This window comes from Grammomys surdaster, unplaced genomic scaffold (genome assembly GCF_004785775.1).
Source record: "Grammomys surdaster isolate TR1022 unplaced genomic scaffold, NIH_TR_1.0 63, whole genome shotgun sequence".
Taxonomy (NCBI): domain Eukaryota; kingdom Metazoa; phylum Chordata; class Mammalia; order Rodentia; family Muridae; genus Grammomys; species Grammomys surdaster.
In genome coordinates, this window is record NW_021604565.1 from 30,656,412 (window position 1) to 30,676,746 (window position 20,335).

Sequence of the window (20,335 nt, forward strand, 5' to 3'; positions counted from 1 at the left end):
TTCCTTTCATAAAGATTTCGTTTTATATGTGTGGGTACTTTGAATGTATGTCTGTATACCACTTGAGTGTGCAGCGCCAATGAAGGAGGTCCTCTGGAAGAGCACTCAGTGCTCTTAACCCCCAAGCCATCTCTCCAGCCTTCAAGCTTCTGTCTAACTTGAATCTCCATCTTGGTCTTGTGACATTACTCTTTACCCTTCCCACACCATCTGCCTTACTGATTTAGTTCTTTGAATGCATTCAATTCACATAGTACGTATTCATAGAGCAGAGAGCCTTACGCTAAAAACAAGAGTTTTACTGTACAACTGGAAACAGATGATGCAAGGTAGGACACGATAGAAGCATGGAAAAGAAGTAAATGAAGGAAAGCTGCAGGTAATCATGGATCATCTAATCCTACGGCATGGGATGTAGCCTTTGTGAGTTGATCCGTTTCATTTTCTGAGATGAGCTTGTTGTTCCTTATCTGACTCCGTCTCAGGCTTGTGTGTCTCCTCTCAACAAGGGTGCTCTGGCCTCTTCTCTGGCTCACCCATGGAGCCCAGGAGTTCCTATGCTTTCTGGATTCTGCCTCTCAGGGGCTCATTTAGTAGGACTCCATTATTTTTCCAACACTCTCAGTGGACAGTGGTTCTCATGATGAATATGAATTAATTCAGATATTTGGTGACCTTAAAGTAACTCATTGTCTCTAATTACTTACTCCCACAGCATTGTCACTAGTATGGTTATTTCTGCTTGGTAGTTTTCACAAACAGAGGATACTGGTATGCAGTAGATTTGGACAATAGAGTTGTCCAAATGTGACGCAGAGATGTCACCTAGTCATCTTTGTAGACAGTATGAGAACAGATAAACTATAGCTTCCTTAGGGAAAGTCCCAGCATGTGCTCATTCCACTGCACAAGTTAGATGATAAGAATTTGGATCACAAAGCAATGGTCACTGGTCTCTTCTAGTGTATTTGCTTTATATTTTAAAGAATAAAAGGAACCATCTGTCTTCTGCCTTACTCTTCAATGATGCGTACATTACATAGTACTAAACTCTTACTGGTAAGCATGCTAACTGATATGCATGTATTACTTGCCCCCTTCTCAAGCACATTGCGTTGTTTTTGCCTTCCAGTGCTCTTCCTCATAACCTCGTGTGCATCTTTATAAGAATAACTACCACCTGATGCTCTGTGGTCTCATTTCCTACGCAATTCTCAAACCACATGTGATCTCTGTTGCCCTTGGAGTCCTGCAAATCAGTTCTCACTAAAGCCACCAGTTGTGACTAGTTCCACAGGTGGTTGTTTAATGCTCATCTTCCTTGAGATCGCTGCAATGTAATAGCCAACTCATTTGTCCAATTAGAATTTGTTTCTTCTTTGCCGTTCTATCTTTGCCCTGGTACTAGCTTTTTGGCTTTTTCAGATGCCTTCCTTGGCTTTCTTCATCCTGATTCTAATTGTCACGTAATTTTAATTTCGGCTTTCAACGTGCTGTTTAGAAAATATTTAATTTTTAATTTTATTTTATGTCTTTGTGTATGGGTGCTTTGCCTACATACACATCTATGCGTCACGTGCATGATTCATGCTTATGAAGATCAGAAGAAGCTGTTGGATCCCCTGGAACTAGAGTTATAGACAACTGTGAGCTGCCATGTGGCTACTGGGGATCGACTCTCAATCATTTGAAAGAGCAGACAGTGCTCTTAACCACTGACCCTCTTTCCAGCCCCTTTCAATATGTTCTACACAACCTCATATATGAGTCCAACCTCAGTACTCTGTAGTATCCAACTGAGACTTTGCCAGATTCCACGACTGCTGGACTTTTCCGTTTTTTAATTTTTTCCACATGCTTAATCTTAAGGAAACTTACTCTGTCCTGATTACTTATCTGTAGTTGACACCACTAGAATTTTTATTTCATATTATTTGCCTCAAGTAATACTTTCTTAAGTTTCACATTTGAGGTGATTTACAAATTATACACACAAAATTATACATACAGAAGAAATCAGTATTTTGGAGAGACATCTCTGCTTTTGTGTTTGTTGCAAAAGAATTCATTATAGATAATGAGCAGAGACAACCCAATTACCCATCAAAAGGTGAATTGGTAAGAAAAGGAGGTGCCTGTGCAGGATAGAATACTATTTAGCCGTTTAAGAATGTCAAATTTGGTCATTTGTGATGACATGGGTGGACCTTAGAAAATGTATTGAATAAGCCAGGCAGAGAAAATCACAAGTGATTTTATGTACATGTAGAATCTAAAAGATTGTGAAAATTACAAGCAAAACAGTGGTTACTCAAGACTCAGGAAAAATGTGGCAAAATTGGTCATTATGTATGAAGTTATAGGGGAAATACCTTCTAATATTCCACTGCATAGTAGGTTCCGTAGGCAACAGTAACATATTCTCTATTTCACAGAAGTTAGAAGGAAGGATTCTTAATGTTCCACACACAAACACACACACACACAGTCACAGACACACACAGACACAGACACACACACACAGGCACACACACACACACGTTTGTGTTTGTGGCACTAGATGTTTTCATCTCTGATTAATATACTACACATGCATGTATGCAGAAGTGGTACCACAGAGTACTGCATTAATATACACAGTTGTAGCATGTCCACTAGAATAGGATACCAGCTAAGCACAGATCTTAATTTAATAAAGCAATAGCCTTTGCTGTGAAGATCGAATTTGACAGGGAAGAAGAAATTGATCATAAGCTGATATTCCGAGTCCAAGGTTCCCATTTGAGTTGTTTAAAGCATAAAGACGTGGGAGCTAGTGTTGTAAAAGGGATTCCTCACCCTGGGATAAAAGGGAAGAAGGTTTTGAGCTTGAGGGTTTTGGTGGCTGCAGACGAACCACACTGTGGTTCTGCAGGGAGGTCAGGGAGAAAAATATGCTTGGTGTGACCTTCTCAGAAAGAAGCTGAGGCTCACCTGGGGTGGGAAAGGACAGCAGGGAGCATGGAGAAAGAGCTTGCTCATCCAGTTTCCTTCCTGGACCAGGAGGGTGGTCCCACAGTGCGTTCTCCTCTGGGAGGTGTTAGGCAGTTGTGGGCGGACTACTTGCTCACATAGTTGGCACAGCATTCTTACATGCAGAAACAAAATAAATAAAGTTGATGAAATCCTGGTGTGTTTATTCTTGTAGCTTACTGATGACATTTTTTACCCAGGAGGTAAATTATTCGAAGCTTTGTGTCTTGTTACCCTCTGACTATTTCATATCTTAGAAGTTTATCAGGAAATAAGTGCTGTATAGAGGAATGTCTTTTGGATACTAGAGGATCTAACTTCTAGAGTAATTTCTCTCTCTCGCCTTCTAGGGACCAGAGGGACCTCGTGGAGAAACAGGTCCTGCAGGACCCCAAGGCCCCCCTGGACCCCAAGGACCCAGTGGTCTGTCCATTCAAGGCATGCCTGTGAGTTGTGCGTGCAGATTCATATGGGTTTTATTGTTATCTGTTTTCCATGAGGACATGAAGAATGAGCTTTTTTATTCTGTGTCTTACCAGTGCTTCTCAGTCCATTTGAAAATCACAAGGATGGACTATTAGCTCCACAGTCCGTTTCTTGCTCAGTAATGGTGGTCTTAAAAAAAAAAAGCACATGGGAAGGGAATAAGCATTTCCACAATATCACACCTGAGGATGGCAAGTCAAGATGGATAGCCTTTGCTTGTTTGTCTAAATTCTTTTTGTAAAATCGTTATTTCCGTGTGTGTTTGTGCATTGTGTATGTGTGGCATGTGTGTGAGCATGCACTCATGCACTGTCTACATGGGTACATGTTTTTTGTGGGTGAATTGAATGCAGCTGTGTGTGTGTATGTAAGTAGAAGCAAGAGTTCTTTATTGGGTGTCCTTCTCACGAGTCAGCTACCTTAGTTTTGTGGGACTGTGCCTTCATTGGCCTAAAACTTGATGAATACACTAGGCTACCTGGCCAGGGAGCCCCACCCCTATGTTAGGATTACAATCTTACAATAACATGCTCAGATTTTTATTTTTAATATGAATCCTGGGGATCAAACTCAGGTAGTCTTCCTAAGTGGGGGCAAGCACTATACTCACTGACTTACCCTCCCCAGCCCTTGACTAAACTTTTAACACCTAGAAGGTAACAACTGTTAAACTAATTCATTATTGATGTGTATTCATTGGGAATGTAGAATATTAAAAGTTATCATAGTTATTATTTCTGTTATTAGAATATAGTTCAGTAAGTAAGTTATAGAGTTCAGATTTTGGACATTAAAGGAAATATTTTGAAATACTTAAGATCTTTGAAAAGAAATTTAATTTAAATCACTGAAATATATATGATTTCAAAGATGCTATGAATAACATTGAAATATTTGACTCTCTCTGCCTCTACCACATGCTAGCATTATCAGCTTGGCCATCAGCACACTGTGGATTGGAATTGTTATTGTACATAAACATTCAGTTCTACAGGAATGTTTACATGGATGGCGTAGCATATGTGAGAAGTGAAATCAGACATGTGGCTTATAGTGTAAAGGCAATGAAAATACTCTCGCAATGTATGGGTGGGTCTATGGACCAAGAGCTTACATCTGTGAATCTAACTCAGTATACTTTTGGATACTCAGGGAATGCCAGGTGATAAAGGAGATAAAGGAGATGCTGGCCCTCCTGGTCCACAGGTATTACTTTTGCTGCTAATTCTTTGCCAGGGATAGAAACTTGAAACTTCTGACATCAGCTGTGACTTTGGCAGGGTGTCTATGATAACGACATTTTCCTATATTCATTCACGCATTTGAAAGCCAGATTGATTGAGGGTGGGGACATCTATTTCTTAGTAGTAACTTCTGGGTCTTAGTCCTGTGCCTCAAGGGGTTCCCTTTATGCTACTGGCTTGGTTTGGAAGCTGTGGTCTGTTCTAGGGAGGTGAGCTGTTTCTGTAAAGCTTACTCTTTCCTGTTCTTGCCCTCCCTAGGGTGTCCCTGGAGGTGTTGGTTCACCAGGACGTGATGGCTCACCAGGCCAGAGGGTAAGAACTTGCCAAATGTTGGACTTTGGCAAGGTAGACTTCCTGCCTAGTCACTTTGCTGCAGACAGGTTTTTACAGATGGGCAACAAGCTAGGGTTCGCATTTTTCTTCTGCCAGTCTAATTTCTATTATGCATATATTTACCTTCAGCCATTTCTTCTCTGTCCATTTTTGTTTTCATCAGACTTATTCTAGTTGGTAGCACTCCTCTCTGAATGCTCCCAAGCCCAGTTCTTATTTTGTGTCTTATTTGCATCCATTGCATCTATTGACTTAGTAGGTTTTTCTAGTTCTTTCAGATCCTTGAAGTACATACCTAAAAGAAAGTAACAACCGCACAGATGGAAATCCAAGTAGTATGGCTTATAAAGGAATCTCCATTGGCTTAGTATATCTCAGTTATTTGTCCTTTTTATTGGTTCAAATAGAAAGCAACAAAATAAAGCACAAAAATCATCAAGCTAAAATATGACATTTATAGCGTTGGCAAGTTTCCACTAAGCCAGGCTTGAAGGGTTGTAATTTATTGGGGGAAATTCAAATTTTAAAACTTTACCACATGTTATAATGGGATCAGAGTTCTGGTAGAACAAAGAATGGATAATCAAGCCAGGCTTAGCGGGTCTGGAAAGGATTCCCTGAGGAGAAGCCCACAAGGCTGCTTCTTGATTGAAAGACAGAGGAGATGAGAAGAGGGAAGTCATTGCAAACAGGAGGAACTGTTTGTGTAATAGAGGAAAACGGGAACAGTGGGGCATCTTCGGAACAATATATGGCTAGAGATCATAAAGCAGTGTGTCTCTCTGTGTGTGTGTGTGTCTGTGTGTGTGTGTATATGTCTGTGTGTCTGTGTGCATATACGCCTGAGTAATGCATACATATACAAGTTTGTCATAAAATGCAGTCAGGTTTACCTAGAAAAATCAAAAATTGACCTAAATAAAAAAAATTAGTACATTTTCAAGTGAAAAAGAAGCTATCTTCCTTTAAAAATATTTTTATTTATTCTTTGATAATTTCATATATGTACATAATATATGTTGGTCAGATTCCACCATTTCACTTCTTCAACTCCTCCCAGATCTCCACTACCAATTCTCTCTCCCAACTTCTTCTTGTTTTAATCTACTGAGATCAGTTAATGGGGCCTGTATATGCATGTGTACAGGACCATTCACTGGATGATGGACAACCCACCAGAGGGTACATCCCTAAAGAAAACTTTCTCTTCCCCAGCATTCATCAACTACCAATAGCTCCTCAGGTTGGGGGTAGGGCTTTGTAAGTTCCTCCAACAAACATGGTAGACTTTTGACTGGAGTCATAATATTCAGGTCTTATGTGTGCACATACAGCTGCTGGGACTTCATATGCACAAAGCCCTAGTTTGTGCAGAAAATATTATTTTACAACAGTCTTTTCCAAGTTCTGGTCATTCCAATATTTTTTTAATATTTATATAACAAAATTCATTTTCAAAGAACTGTGCAGCTGGGACAGGCTTCAGTAATGTCTAGGGTCACTGGCATGGAAGGGCTCCCGCTCTCAAGAGTGCCTATGCTTTTGATGCCTATGGAACTTATCTGGACTACTAGTTCCACTTCTATGACTCTGCCTTTCAGAATGCCCACCATGTCTACCGGAACAAGGACCTGAGCTCCTCTATCTGTCCTTATCTCTGTTCTTTTCTTCTCCTTCCCTCCTGCTTGAGGACTTGTGCTCCTGTGTGAGTTTCTCTGTCTTTGCCTCCCATCCTGGGTCCTCTGCTCTACCATGGCAGGAACTCCTGACATCAGGGGATTCTGGGTAACTCTTCTTCCCCTTTCTACATTCAGACTTCTGTGCTCCCTCTGAGTTCTTGCTGTTGTGCTTCTTCGAGCCATGGTCATCCTTTTCTTTTACTGTCTTGCTTCTGAAGAACAAAGAACAAGATGGCAGGTCATCTTGGACCTGGTGTTCAGTCTTCTCTTTTTCTCTTTTTGTTTTGTCTTTTTGTGAATTTGACATCTTCATCTTCAGAGACTTCAGGAGAACTTGATGGAGGTTTATTAGCCCCACAGCCCTTCTTCTGGAGCCTCTAGTCACATCATCCACATCTTCTGATTCTCAAGAAGCCTGGTAGTTTCTCATGGTCCACATGGATAGTTCTTCCTTTAATCTTAATTTCATTGAAATTGTCAACAGCCAGAACTGTGGTTCTCTGGTCTTCATAGCACAAAAACTAGAATCCTTTGGATTTCCTAGTCTTCTTGTCTCTTACAAAATTAATGCTGACAATCTCCCCATATTGTGAGAACAGACAGATGATGTCTCCTTCTGTCAGTTTATAAGGAAACCCTCTTCATATTTGTATCTTCATGATCTTCTTGTAAGACATCAGCTTCCCGGTAAGGCTATAAAACACCTTCTTTTCCTTCTTCCATGTTGTTTCCTGAGCCTTGGAGAAAGGGAGTGTGATACAAATGTTCAGTTGGCACCTCAACACCACACTCATGTATACTCTGCATTTTGACCAGTTGTGAATCTGTATTAATCAGCATTTACTGAAAAAAGAAACTTCCCTGATGGAGCTTAAAAGCTGCGCTAATCTATGGATATAGAGATAAGTATTTATACAAATACTTTGCTACTGGATCCATTTAGCCAAATAATAATAGTAGGTTCTCCCCTGGATTCTATGCCCTCATTTATGATACAGGCATAAGTTCCATACTGTTGAGTAGATTTAAGTCCAAACAGTAAATAGTTGGTCACCCAGATAATATTCATGGTTCTATTTGCACCAATGGGTAGATTTTGACAGGCTGGTCTTTATTGTAGCTTGCAGAGTTCAAAGCTGGATAGGACAATAGATGACTTTTCTTCCCTAGAGCCAACACAGCACCCTCTTCCACCACGAAGGCTAAGCAATAGGGAGAGAGCTTCCAGGTCAGTACCAGCTTGATTTCTCCCATCTTGTGACCTCAGCACGTGTCTCTTCAGCGTTATCTTCATAAATTATTGAGGATTTAGACTTGTGAGGAACCCTACATTTCTCTAACCTCCGAATTATAGGGAATGACAAGCACTTACATCTTGCCCAATGAAGATCAACACAGCATTCAAATAGTATTCCCTCAGGGTTGACTCAAGTATTCCCTCAAGAGGCTAACACTTGTGAAGAAAACTTACTTCTCTACTCTGTCAGACCCGGCTATAGCTTCCCATCATTATGCTTCTCAAGAATATAGAAATGAAGGGCCAGACCTGATGACACAAGCCTATGATCCCAGGAGGCTAGACAGGTGGATTGCAAACTGAAGGTCTTTTGGGGCTACAAAGTGAGCTCAAGGGCAGTCTTGATAGTGCCTGGCTAGTATGCATGGAGCCATAGTTTTAATCTTTAATACTGCAAAAAAGAAAGAAAGACAAGAAAGAAGAGAAATTATTTTTTTCTTCTGGGTGTATAGCTATGGGACTTAAAATTGCTTCCTATCCTGCCTTTTTAATGGCAACCTTCCATTTGTTTGAAATTTCAGTGCAGTCTGTTTACCTAGTGGACTAGGCTATAGAACATGTTTAGACTAGTGCATCTGAGACGGCCTTCTCTGAGAGGTAGATTTATGTATGGCTCTTGTACATGTGGGAGGAGTATCTAGATGTATTTATATGTTTTGGCCAAGCACATAGGCTGAGATCCTGTGTGGTTACACACCTAGATTCCTTCATGATTTCCAAAGCCCTGAAAACAGCAATTCTGAAGATTTGATTGGATGAATTTATTTGATTTATCTATTCATAGAACCTAGTCTTGGCAAAGAACTCTGACCCAAACTGTTAGGTTAGTGTTTGAGTCCTTTGGTTTTAGAGTCATTTTTTTTCTTAAAATCCATATATGAAAGCAGACTTTTTAAAGGAATACTTTTCTATCCACATGTGTTCATCTTTACTAATAAAACTTGAGTGCTATCGTAAGGTGATAAGATATCTATACTTGGCTTTTGTTTTCCTCTCTCCTTCCATTTAGAAGTCAAGCTTTGAGGATGTGTCTGATACTCAATATGAAATCCTCTTGGATGGGAATAGGGTTCGTTTGTAAATCTGATTGTCGGGGACATTCATTCAGTATGAAATCACATGTCTTTTAAAGAAGATTGGGTGATTATTGCCTTAGAAAAGTTATCTGTAGACAGTACCATCTGGCATAAAAATGAAGGAAATACTATTTCCATGAAGTAAAATAGCAATGACATGGAACTGTGGCGTAGCTTCTCTGCTTGAAGGAAAAACAACATATATCTCTCTCAGTCAGCCATATCTTAACTGAGCACCTGCACCATGCCGTTTACCACTCCCAGCTTGAAAAGAGTTTCCCATTGCAGAGTCTGCAGGGAAGATTATGAAAGCAAGAATAGTTTCAGTTAATAAAGAAAGCAATCTGTAGACTACCTACAGGAGGAAAAAGCAGGAGAGGATCTCATGCCTACTAGCCTTGGCAGGGAAAACAATCATTCTTTTAGAGACCGGCAAGGAGGAAGGAAGAAGAGCTGGTTAAAGAAGAGTCATTTAGGGAACTCTGATCTATTTAGTCAGATGAACCGAAGCCTGGGGTGGGGTGTGGGTAAAGGTCTAGAAGAATTACTTAGCAGGATCGAGTTTTGATAGAAGTAGTTAGACATAGGTTGAGAATCATCTCAGGTGTTATATCTGTCCAAGTCTCTCCATTAGGCAGTAGTAGTTATGGGGCTACTTAGATAATACTGAGAGCAAATAGTTCACAGTTATCCCTATTCTGCTGTAGGATGCTGTCAAGAACAGCAATAACCATGACACTGTGCAGACTAAGAGCTAAGAGAATGATGGGATTCACAACCAAAGTAACTGAGAAGCCCCTTTCAAACATCCCCCATTTCTTTACCTTCTCTTATTGACAACAAAGTTTTACAGCCCAAACCTTACACCATCACCTCGTGGTTAGCTTAGGAAAAGGGTGACCTCTCTTTATGAGTCTGGTGCCAAGGTTACCACTGAATTTACTGAGAGAGTAGGAGATTTTGAGAAATAATAAAAAGAGAAAATATAACCTCTTCTGATATTTCTAGCTTATTCTGGCTTTCCCAAAGGGGGATCTTGGACTCTAGGAGACAAATCTTATTTAATACTGGGCCGGAGGCCATAAGCAAGTCTAGCTAGACTTCCTGGAGTAAGTTTCCGCCTCGTCCTTGGAAGCCAACAGACCAGCATGTTGAAAGTGATGGTTCAAGCTAATTCAGTCCAGCATCCAGGTTTCACTCTAAGTCATTCCAACTAAAACATTCTGTGCCTTTCCTTCTTTTTCCTATAAATCTTCCCCCACCCTACCCCTGCCACTTACTTTCTTTTTTCTTAGTATCTGAGTACAGGGCCTTTCTTGTGATCTTCAAACTTCTCTGATGTATGATAGATTTTTCACTCTCCAACCTACACATTCAGATGGTCCAAAGGGAAATCAGATAGAGTAGGGATGTAAGATAGGTATGTAGGTAGGTAAGTAGGTAGAAAGATAGATGGATGGATGGATGGATGGATGAGTGGATGGATAGATGGATAGATAGATACAAATCAGGGACAGAAAAAGAGATAGAATATATATGGAGAAAATAAATGATAGAAATTATAGACTGTTGATAGACACCTCAAGATAGATATATATATATGTATATGTATATGTATATGTATATGTATATGTATATGTATATGTATATGTATATGTGTGTGTGTGTGTGTTTGTGTGTGTGTGTGTGTGTGATATATATGGAGAGAGTGGGGGATAGATTATTGATAAATGAGAGATAGAGAAATAGATAACAGATCAGATATATAGTAAAAGAATTAAAAATACCAGAGAAAAGAAAAGAAATGAAAGACAGAATTTTTCTTATGTCTGAGTTCTTTTTCCTACAAGATCAATTTTCTGGCAGATACCCAAGGGAAAATTTTAGAATTATGCCTCTCTTGTGTCTTAGATTTACCAAAAAAAGATATAACTTAACTCAGTCCCTTCCATGTGGAGAGTGTGTTCCTTTTGAACTCAGGGCAACCCTACGTTCGAAGCCTTCTTTTCTCAATGGTTCCATCATCCCCATGGGTAAGCAGTCATTGACCTTCCTTATTTGTAAGAGATGAATTGTCATGGAGGGTGCTCCACACATGGATCCTGTTGATGAAACGGTCTGTGGAGAAGGGCACATACCTCACTGCTAACCAGGTCCAGGTTTAAATCCAGGATATGTGATGTGGGCCCAGCAACTTTATGTCTCCAAGATTCTCCTTCACCATCTGTTGTTAGTCAAGGACATAATATTCCTGTATATGGAATGTTGTGGAGATTCCTTCATATGAACCATTTCCAATGATATGATCTTAAGATACATCATTGGCATCCATTATTTTTTGATATCATCCTAATGAATCAAGGCTTTTGTAATGCCTGTGCTTAGTAAATTAAGATTTCTTGGAAGATGGTGAAGAAATACAAAAAGTCAAGCAAGTGTAAGAATTTTTTAAAATACTTGGATTCTACCTTGAAAGAAGGCTTGATGCATGCTTCTTAGTAATGTGGTTTTGATGTACACAAAGATCATATTGTGTGGAATGTTTTGTTTCATCAAAAGTGATTTGGTCTTAAAATGCACTTGAGAAATTGAACCCAAGTCAACTATTTGGTTAGATTTTATTCCTGTCATGAATATTAGACAGTAATGAAAGAATCATCTAAAAAAATACTTTGTGCAATGCTAGATTCACGATAATGAGCCTCATGGGCATCTTCCTTCCTCAGAAAAGGCAAAGTAAGCTATTACCATGGAACTGGTAGCCAGAATGATTGGGCTTTCTTCTTTGTGGGTCCAACTCTAGATGGGTTTTTACAAAATCTCAGAAAAAAATGTCACAGTTAGCTACAGTGAAGATGCCTTATGCAATTGGAGCTTAACTGTTCATTTAAAAAAAATAGAGATGCTGTTCCATAGAGTATGTAATATGTACAGATGCCTCAGGTTCTCATTGTTAATCCTAGAATATCCACGAACGAATGCTAGGCAATGCCACCTCATCTTTCCAGACAGAGAACCCAAAGGTCTGGAAGTTGGAGGAAATGAGCAGAGATCAGAAGGAAGCAGCTCCGTAGCCAGGAGTTTAGCTCATCTCTCTGGCTCCAGCACTAAACTTTTTCATTCTCCAAAATTATGAAGTAAAGATCCCTGTGGAGTTTCATGATTGAGAAAATCTTCCAAGAAGACACTTAAGTAGCAGAAGTAATAATGAAGATATCACACCCCTGTACTTGGGGGCAGGCATCCGATTTGAGTTACTTTCTTAATGAAGTAGGTAACGATCATTCATAAAGTATGCCTCTAACATCTTAGACCTTTACTTGTAGAATGATTCATCGATGCTTATCTAAGAAGGGAAGATCTTCTGGGTGTTTAGTTTCCTGCTCTTAGGTTCTTTGATGAAGCCCATTCTTGGATATCTACTTTGCCTCCTCTTAGGATGTTGTCATTCAGGGCAGGGGTAGACTTTTCAATTTTGGTAAACAGATGGTTCTGCCGTCTCAGTCATCAGATTGTTTTTGTTTATTTGGGTTTTTTTTGTTATTTTTAATACACAGATCCTACACTTTAACCTTAAGTATTCTAAAAGAATTCTTTAAAAAAATTCTTAAAAGCTTTTTAGGCAAGATGTAGGAATGTATAGATTTAGACACCTTATGATTCTATGCCTATCTAGGTTTTGGAATCAAATTGTCTATTATACAAGGTCTATTGTAAATCTACATAAGGTTTTTGACACAGTATTGCTGGCATAGTGTTGTTTTAATTATCTGAAGTTATGTGTGAGATAATAAAAATTTATACACTTACATTCTAAATTGCATTAAATATATTAGTATATGTGTGTACATTTATTAATGCACATACACATATTTTGTTGTAATACAAATATATAATACAAATATATAATATGTAATACTACATATATAGTTGTAATGTGTGTGTGTGTGTCACTGAAAATTTCTCAATGAGACCTAGCATGGTACTCTGCATATGGACTTGGTTTTAATCTCTGCCCCAGGACAATGTTTACGTAGCCTGTAGCTTCTTGCTGTGTGGCACTTTTGTGTGGTAGTTACTAGTAATCCTTTGTGGCAAGCAGCAGTCTGATTTATGGTGGCCAACTGCTACACTAGACATGACATCTATGTTTGCTCTGATGTATGCAAAAGGAAAATATAAATGGGAATTAATAAATATCCAATGAAGTTGCCATTAAATATGATTTGCATTTTATGCAAAAGTGAATTTAGTGTTCATTCGATTATTAGTGATGCTCAAAGTAAATTTTAAGTTAGATTTTGTATTGCTGAGAATCACAATGAATCAAAACTTAGTAATTCGCTCGTAAGCAAACGCTTCCAAAATAAATTATAAAAATCCTTTTGACTTCTCATTAGCAAGAATTATTTTAATGTGGGCTGTAGGTATGTATTAGAATTTTGAAGTAGGAATATCAAAAAGACAAAACCTCCTGAAGCTATTCATGTCAACAGACATAACTGTTTATGGGTGGCTGACTACATGCACATTTTAAAAAAATACATCTTATAAAGTGTATAGCTTCCCCAAAATTCTCATTTCACCAAATTTGTTTCTTTGATAGGTGAATAATCGATCTTAAGTCCTCCCCTAGTAAGAAGTAATAGATTTTCTCAGAGTGGGCTGTGTCAGGGAATATAGTGGTATCTGGAGAGGAAAACTGTTGGTCTGAGTGTATCCGTTGATTTTGAAGGTACTGTAACAAAGTACTTAAGGCCAGATGATTTATAAAAACAGGTAGATTGGGATCTTGAGTCTGGGGAGTCTAAGGTCTAGGGGATCACATTTCATGAGGCCTTCTCATCTAAGGCATAATGTCTCAGAAGCCATTGAACAGGGAGTGAGAGGGAGCAAGAACGACTCTTCCATGATGAGCATGTTTATCATTCACAGGGCGGAGCCCTCATGGCCTAAGTGTCCCTCCTGGGTCCTGCCTCTGAGGAAGGCTGCAAAGGGAATTAAGTTGGTGGGGTACATTCAAACCACAGCAGTTCAACCATCCTGAGTGTGGTGACCTAGATGTTTGCTCTTCTGTGGAAGCTGCCCTGTGTCCCCAGCATGGGTCGGATACTCACCCTGTGTGTCCACTCGGAATTCTTTTGTGTATCAGCATAGAAGTTGCCAATATCATTTCATTGCCTGAGAATTTACAAAACTTTGAAATTATTCTCTCCATTGAGAGTCTAGACCTCACAGAATGCCGAGCACATCAGATCCAAGTATCTCTAAATGTGTGCCAACTCGGAAGCTTTTGGCTTACAGTGATGAATTTATGGTTGATAGCTCTCATTTTTTAATTTATTCACTTTACATCACAATATCAGCCTCCCTCTCCTCCCAGTCCCCCCTCACAGCTCCTCCCCTAATTTCCCCCCTCCTCTTATCCTCTGAGAAGGGGGAGACCCCGGTATTATTCCCCCACTCCACAGATTATTTACTGAAGGACTAGGTGCGTTCTCTCCCACTGAGGCCAGACAGGGTGGCCCAATTAGGGGAATAGGATTCACAGACAGGCAGAAGGCTCAGAGATAGCCCCTGCTCCAGTTGTTAGCAGATCTGCATGAAGACCAAGCTTCACATCTGCTACAGATGCGCCTAGGGCCTAGGTCCAGTTCATGCTTGCTCTATGGTTTCAGTCTCTGAGAGCCTCTAAGGGTCCAGGTTAGCTGACTCTGTTGGTTTTTCCTGTGGAGTCCCTGTCCTTTTCCGGTCGCTCAAATAAAAAAAAAATCATGAAATCATCTGGGTGGTGGTGGTGGTGCACATCTTTAATCTCAGCACTTCGGGGGCAGAGGCAGGTTTGGTTTGAGGCCAGCCTGGTTCCAGGATAGTCATGGTTACACAGAGAAACCCTGTCTTAGCCCCCTCCCCCCCACCAAAATAAAAGGTTGTGATTTTATATTTAGGATTAAGAAGACATCTGAAGAAGATGGCTTTGACTTTTCCTAATATGAAGTTAAGGCTAACATTCTTCCATTTTATATGTCAATTTTATGGGGAGTATAATGGATATAGGAAACTCACAGGAGCCTTAAGAACCAACATTCAATTGTTCATTTATTCAAATGTTTTATTCCATGAAAGAAAATGTCAGAATAATATCCATTGTGATCACTTCTGGGCCTTTGGCTCAAACGAGGGATAAGCTTCAGTGCCTTGGGTGCCATTGGTGCGCTGACCAGATCCACTTTACCTGGCAAATGTGTTCCATCCCACAGCCAAACGTGGTTCATTTCCCTAGAAAGTTATACTGGCAAATGGCATGTCAGCCCTCGAGCCATAGGGAACCAATATGGGTCTGTATAATTTTAGTCTGAGTTGACTCACTGTGTAGCCCAGGCTAGCCTCAAACTCATACTGTCCCAGCCTGTGCCCTGCCCTCTGAGTATGGAGATTATAGATGCACACCATCATGCCCAGTTCTAACTACAATAGTTTTTTACTAATGTGGAAACCAGAAATATTATAAGATGACAAGAACAATGTCATATGTATCAGCCTTGGATAATAGCCATAAGGACTGGAACATATAAGTGCCTTTATCCAGAACAGGACAATAAAATAAGTCCAATAACACCCATCTCTTGCATGTAACCCAGCGCAAGCAGCAAGGGTGGGTGGAAGAGCAGGAGTCTGTGCCTCACATGGTCCTTCTGCAGCCTTTGCCTTGGAGCGCTCTTCAACACTCAGCCGCTAAAGTTGCTGCAGGAGGGACTAGAAAGAGGAGCAGCACCCGCAGGAAATGTTTATGAGCCAAGGCTGGAATTGGCCCCTTTCTTTGGCCAGTACTCAAGCATGAGGCTCCACCTGGACTGTGAGGAGGCTGCAAAATGAAGCCAAGCAATATGCCAGGCAGAAAAGGCAAACCAGGAATATGGGTGAGCATTCGCCTCTCTGGCTGCCTTTTGTGCTAAGACTCATCGGTGCCATGAGGGTTTGAGAGCCTTGTGAAGGGCTTGGGCGACCTATCGTTCTCATGTATACTCATCCTATGCCATCTCCTGTGGCCTTCTGGACTCCCACCCACACTTGACCATCCTCCCCGTGGCATCCTTTGGTACATTGTGCTGGAAGAGGAGACGCAGATGTAGAGTTCTTGTGTTGATAAGATAGATTCTTATGTGCCATGAAAGGGGAAGGAAAGCCTACGGCAAAAGTGGTGGGAATTGTCAGAAAGAGAGTGGAGAAAATAAAGCAAGGATGGAAGTCAGGGGGCTTTGGATGGGACCAAGGGTTCCCACAGAAAAGGAGGTGATACATTGAAAACTTTCATGTACCTATAAAATTTATACTGACGATTCTCTCTTAAGCTAACCACATCAGAAGAAGCATTTATAAATATAAGAGTAGGCCATCCCGGCTGTTAATATTTTTTTATACTCATAAAAATAGCACTTACCCAATGTCTCAGAATGTAGTTTTTCTAAGGGATAGTGTTTATTTTTTTTGGGGGGGGGACTGTTTGAGTTATTTTTTTCTCTTCTGAAGTAGAATAGGAAACAGTTTTGTACCCAGTGATGAGCCCAGACAGGAGACACTCAGAGAACCTTTCCCAGATCAAAACTGTCACCACCCCAGGTCACCCTGCCACATTTTGTTCCAATACATTTCTCAAGGGCTGAGAATTGCAGATAATTGCACTTACCCCATTGCTATATAGACTCTTTATAAGTTATATTTCTCACTCAAGACTTGTGGATCCTGAAAGACACTAATCTGCCTTTTGGTCTGGACATTCATTAAAAGGAATAGAACTTATTTATTTTTTATGTTTAGTTTAACAAACTTTCTGAAATGGAGTTGTTATTTAAGTTTGTAAGTGGCATTTCTCACACCTACAACCCATGCACTTGGGCCACTTGTTGGAGCCAATGGACATAAAACACTTGCCAAGAACAATTCCTACAAGAGTTTAACAACAGCGTGTCCTTGGTAGTCTAGAGCAGGTGGTAGGATTTGTCCCCTTAGATGTTCAAAGAAATCTGATGATCATCTTCTGGAAGCCACATAGCAACCACTTGTGTGACATATCATTTCTTTACCCCAGGGATTTCCTGGAAAGGATGGTTCCTCGGGGCCTCCAGGACCACCTGGGCCAATTGTGAGTATTTTTAGAAACTTCTGGGACACATTCTGCTTTAAAGCATTTTTTTTTGGTAGAGATTTTCTCCTGCTGTCCTTTCCAGCTGTGACTTTGTTGTTGTTGTTTTGTCTGTTGATATAGACCTTTGTCATCCTTTAAAAATGACAAATCCAGATGGTTTGATTATTCACTGAGCCGTTTTCCCTTAAGATTGTCTCCATGCTGTTATTATAAGACTTGGAATTCACAGAACCATACCTAACCAATTCTATGGAGACTTAAAAATGGCCTTATATGTGGTCATTTGGCAGAGTAATGAACAATGACTCCCAAAACATTCATGATGGGGAGGGAAGCTGTTGGAACATGCATTGTAATCCCTGCTTGAAAGTTGGCTGTGACCCATTGCATGTATGAATCTTCACCTTTGTCCCATTTCTTGCTTCTATTTTAGGGCATTCCTGGAGCCCCTGGTGTCCCAGGGATTACAGGCAGCATGGGACCACAAGGAGCCCTGGGTCCACCCGTGAGTATTCAGTGGTAGCTGTTCAGAATATATGTCCTGTCATTACTTACTTATATGTTTAAATTTACCAGCATCTCCATGGATCAGAAATGTTTGCTCAGATGCCAAGTATGGTGGTATTCAACTGAATCCAAACACTTGGGATACACAGACAGGCAGATCTCTGTATTTCTAGGTCAGCCTTGTCTATATACCAAGTTCCAGGATAACCAGGGTTACATAGAGATACTCTGTTTCAAAAAAATTATACAAAATGTTTATTCACCATTGGACTTAATGGAATTTTCTGCAGGAAAGTGGTTGGAGCCTTAAGATCAAGTTGTGCATATACCATGGCTAAGGTTAAACGGTCCTACTGGAATGTAGGTCGTGTTCTTGTTTAATGTGTCTCCATGGCTTGTTCTGTATTTGCCTAAGTGAACTCAGTATCATCTGGCAAGATTGGGTACAACAGCTAAGGCTAAGGTTAAACGGTCCTACTGGAATGTAGGTCGTGTTCTTGTTTAATGTGTCTCCATGGCTTGTTCTGTATTTGCCTAAGTGAACTCAGTATCGTCTGGCAAGATTGGGTACAACAGCTAAATGTCAATCATGTTTGCCTCCCAAGAGGAAAAATATAAAACTTTAGAAATTAAAAGTTTTAAAGAAAATATGAATGAATTTTTATACCTTCCTTTCAACCAGAGAGCACATGAAAAGCATAAGCACACGAAAGCAGACAGTGTAGACCAAAGTACAGTGAGAAGAACCTGTTTCCCCTTCACCTTTCTAGACTCTTCTTTGGCATTTAAATCCAACCAATGAGAGAGGGGAAGGAGCTGAGGGATACAGCTTGTCTGCTCCTCTTCTGGGAACACTGTGACATGTGGGACTCTCATCAAAACCGTTCTCTGTGTTTCTGGTGACTTGCAAGATGCTCGTTGTAGACATAGATATCAGCATCTTGGCAGCATCTGTGCTGAGCTGAGTTCCCTGGACACTAAAGCTACTGTGCTGTAGAAAAGTCTGTCTTGCTGCAAACCTGCTGAGGGTATGTGGAACAGTGATGTGTGATGGAAGGGTACAGAGGCTGGTATGAGTTCCATCTTCAATTCCACTGATGTGTCACCTTTTGGTTCCATTTTCCATGGCCATATCTCTTCCACAGGAAAGACATGGGAGAGAGTCTTACCTTTAAGAACTTGTCTGTACAATCTCCCTAGAAAATTCCCAAATCCTTAACTAAATTAGTCTGCTTAAAGGGACATATTCACAAATTCTGGGGACTCAGTTTCAATATGTAAGGAAGGCAGGGAACCATTTCTACCAGACACACTGGGTTGGATCTCTTCCTCTCTGTTCCCAGCTGGTCTTGCTGCTGTTTATCCTTGAAATACATTTCAGTACAATTTTCAATCCTCAGAGTCCTCCTTTGTGCAGACTGCACATATCTAGACACAACTGTGGGACACTCAGAAAACTGAGAATGGGCTTAGCAAACCATGGTTTGTACATCCTTATAGACACTTTGTATAGTAGTTACTTTACAAAGCCATGCATTTACCCCAACTGATTTCTCACTGTTCAAAACAGCCAAGCATCTAATTCCTCCCAAGGCATTGGCTTAAATACAGAGCCCTCTTGCCATCGGTTGCATGTACGATGAGTCTTGTGAAGGGGCTTGACTCTCCTGTTTTCAAATCCAACTAGTACTGAGTCACAGAAGAAAACTGGTTGATTTTGTCTTCAGATATCTCCTTTAATCAAAAAGACATGCCCCATTTGATCCTGTGTGTGGAAACACAAACACACACACACACACACACACACACACACACACACGAGCTCTTGCATGTAAGCACACACAGATTGTGTCTCTGCTCTCTCTCTCTCCTCTCATCTTTCTCTGTCAATCTTATCTCTTCATCTACTCATCTATTTCACACCAAAAAGTCTTAGAAACATTCAGCTATTAGGTTTTACTCTGCTTCTCAAGATGTGGTTTAGAGAACCAGAGTTCCAGAATTCATCCTCTGGGCTTAGGGAGCAAAGACTTCCATCAAAGAAATTTCAGAAGTAGTGGATGCTCAAACCAGCAGAACCGTGGCAACAGTTAGGGCATCAAAGACTTTGGACCATCCCAAATACAATAAGAAAACAAGAAGATGTTACTTTGCCATGGTTGGATAGAATAAGGCACACCTGTCTGTGTAGAAGGAGAAGGGGGTCTTTTTCTTATTCACATCTCCCAGGACTAATTTTTCTTACCCAGGATATGGAAACACAAGCCATGATTGGTCCTACTAAAAGGGATGGAATGAAAAGGGACAGAAGAAGTAGGCATTAAGGTCTCTGGAGAATCTAAGTGGGGTGTAGAATGGCAAAGTAAGGCCAGAAATTATTGATGAGGATGACGCTTCCTCATTTACCCACCTGGCCTAGTGTGCATCTGCATTAGACTCTAAATATGGGACATACTAAAATCCTTACAGTCCCTACAAATAAATCACCTAATGCTATTTTATCATCTATCAGCAGAGAAAGGCATTTGGTGGCCACAAGAGAGGCCGCATGCCAC

At 40.4% G+C, this 20,335-nt stretch overlaps 1 protein-coding gene across 1 annotated transcript in view; it reads left to right on the forward strand.

Annotated features, from left to right (window-relative positions):
- Col14a1 (collagen type XIV alpha 1 chain) overlaps window positions 1–20,335 on the forward strand; it is a 197,262-nt gene that overhangs the window by 147,386 nt on the left and 29,541 nt on the right. The window contains exons 37-41 of the mRNA XM_028767286.1: window positions 3,363–3,458; window positions 4,651–4,704; window positions 5,001–5,054; window positions 17,217–17,270; window positions 17,707–17,778. Coding sequence (XP_028623119.1) covers window positions 3,363–3,458; window positions 4,651–4,704; window positions 5,001–5,054; window positions 17,217–17,270; window positions 17,707–17,778 — 330 coding nt within the window. The remainder of the gene's footprint in view (window positions 1–3,362; window positions 3,459–4,650; window positions 4,705–5,000; window positions 5,055–17,216; window positions 17,271–17,706; window positions 17,779–20,335) is intronic.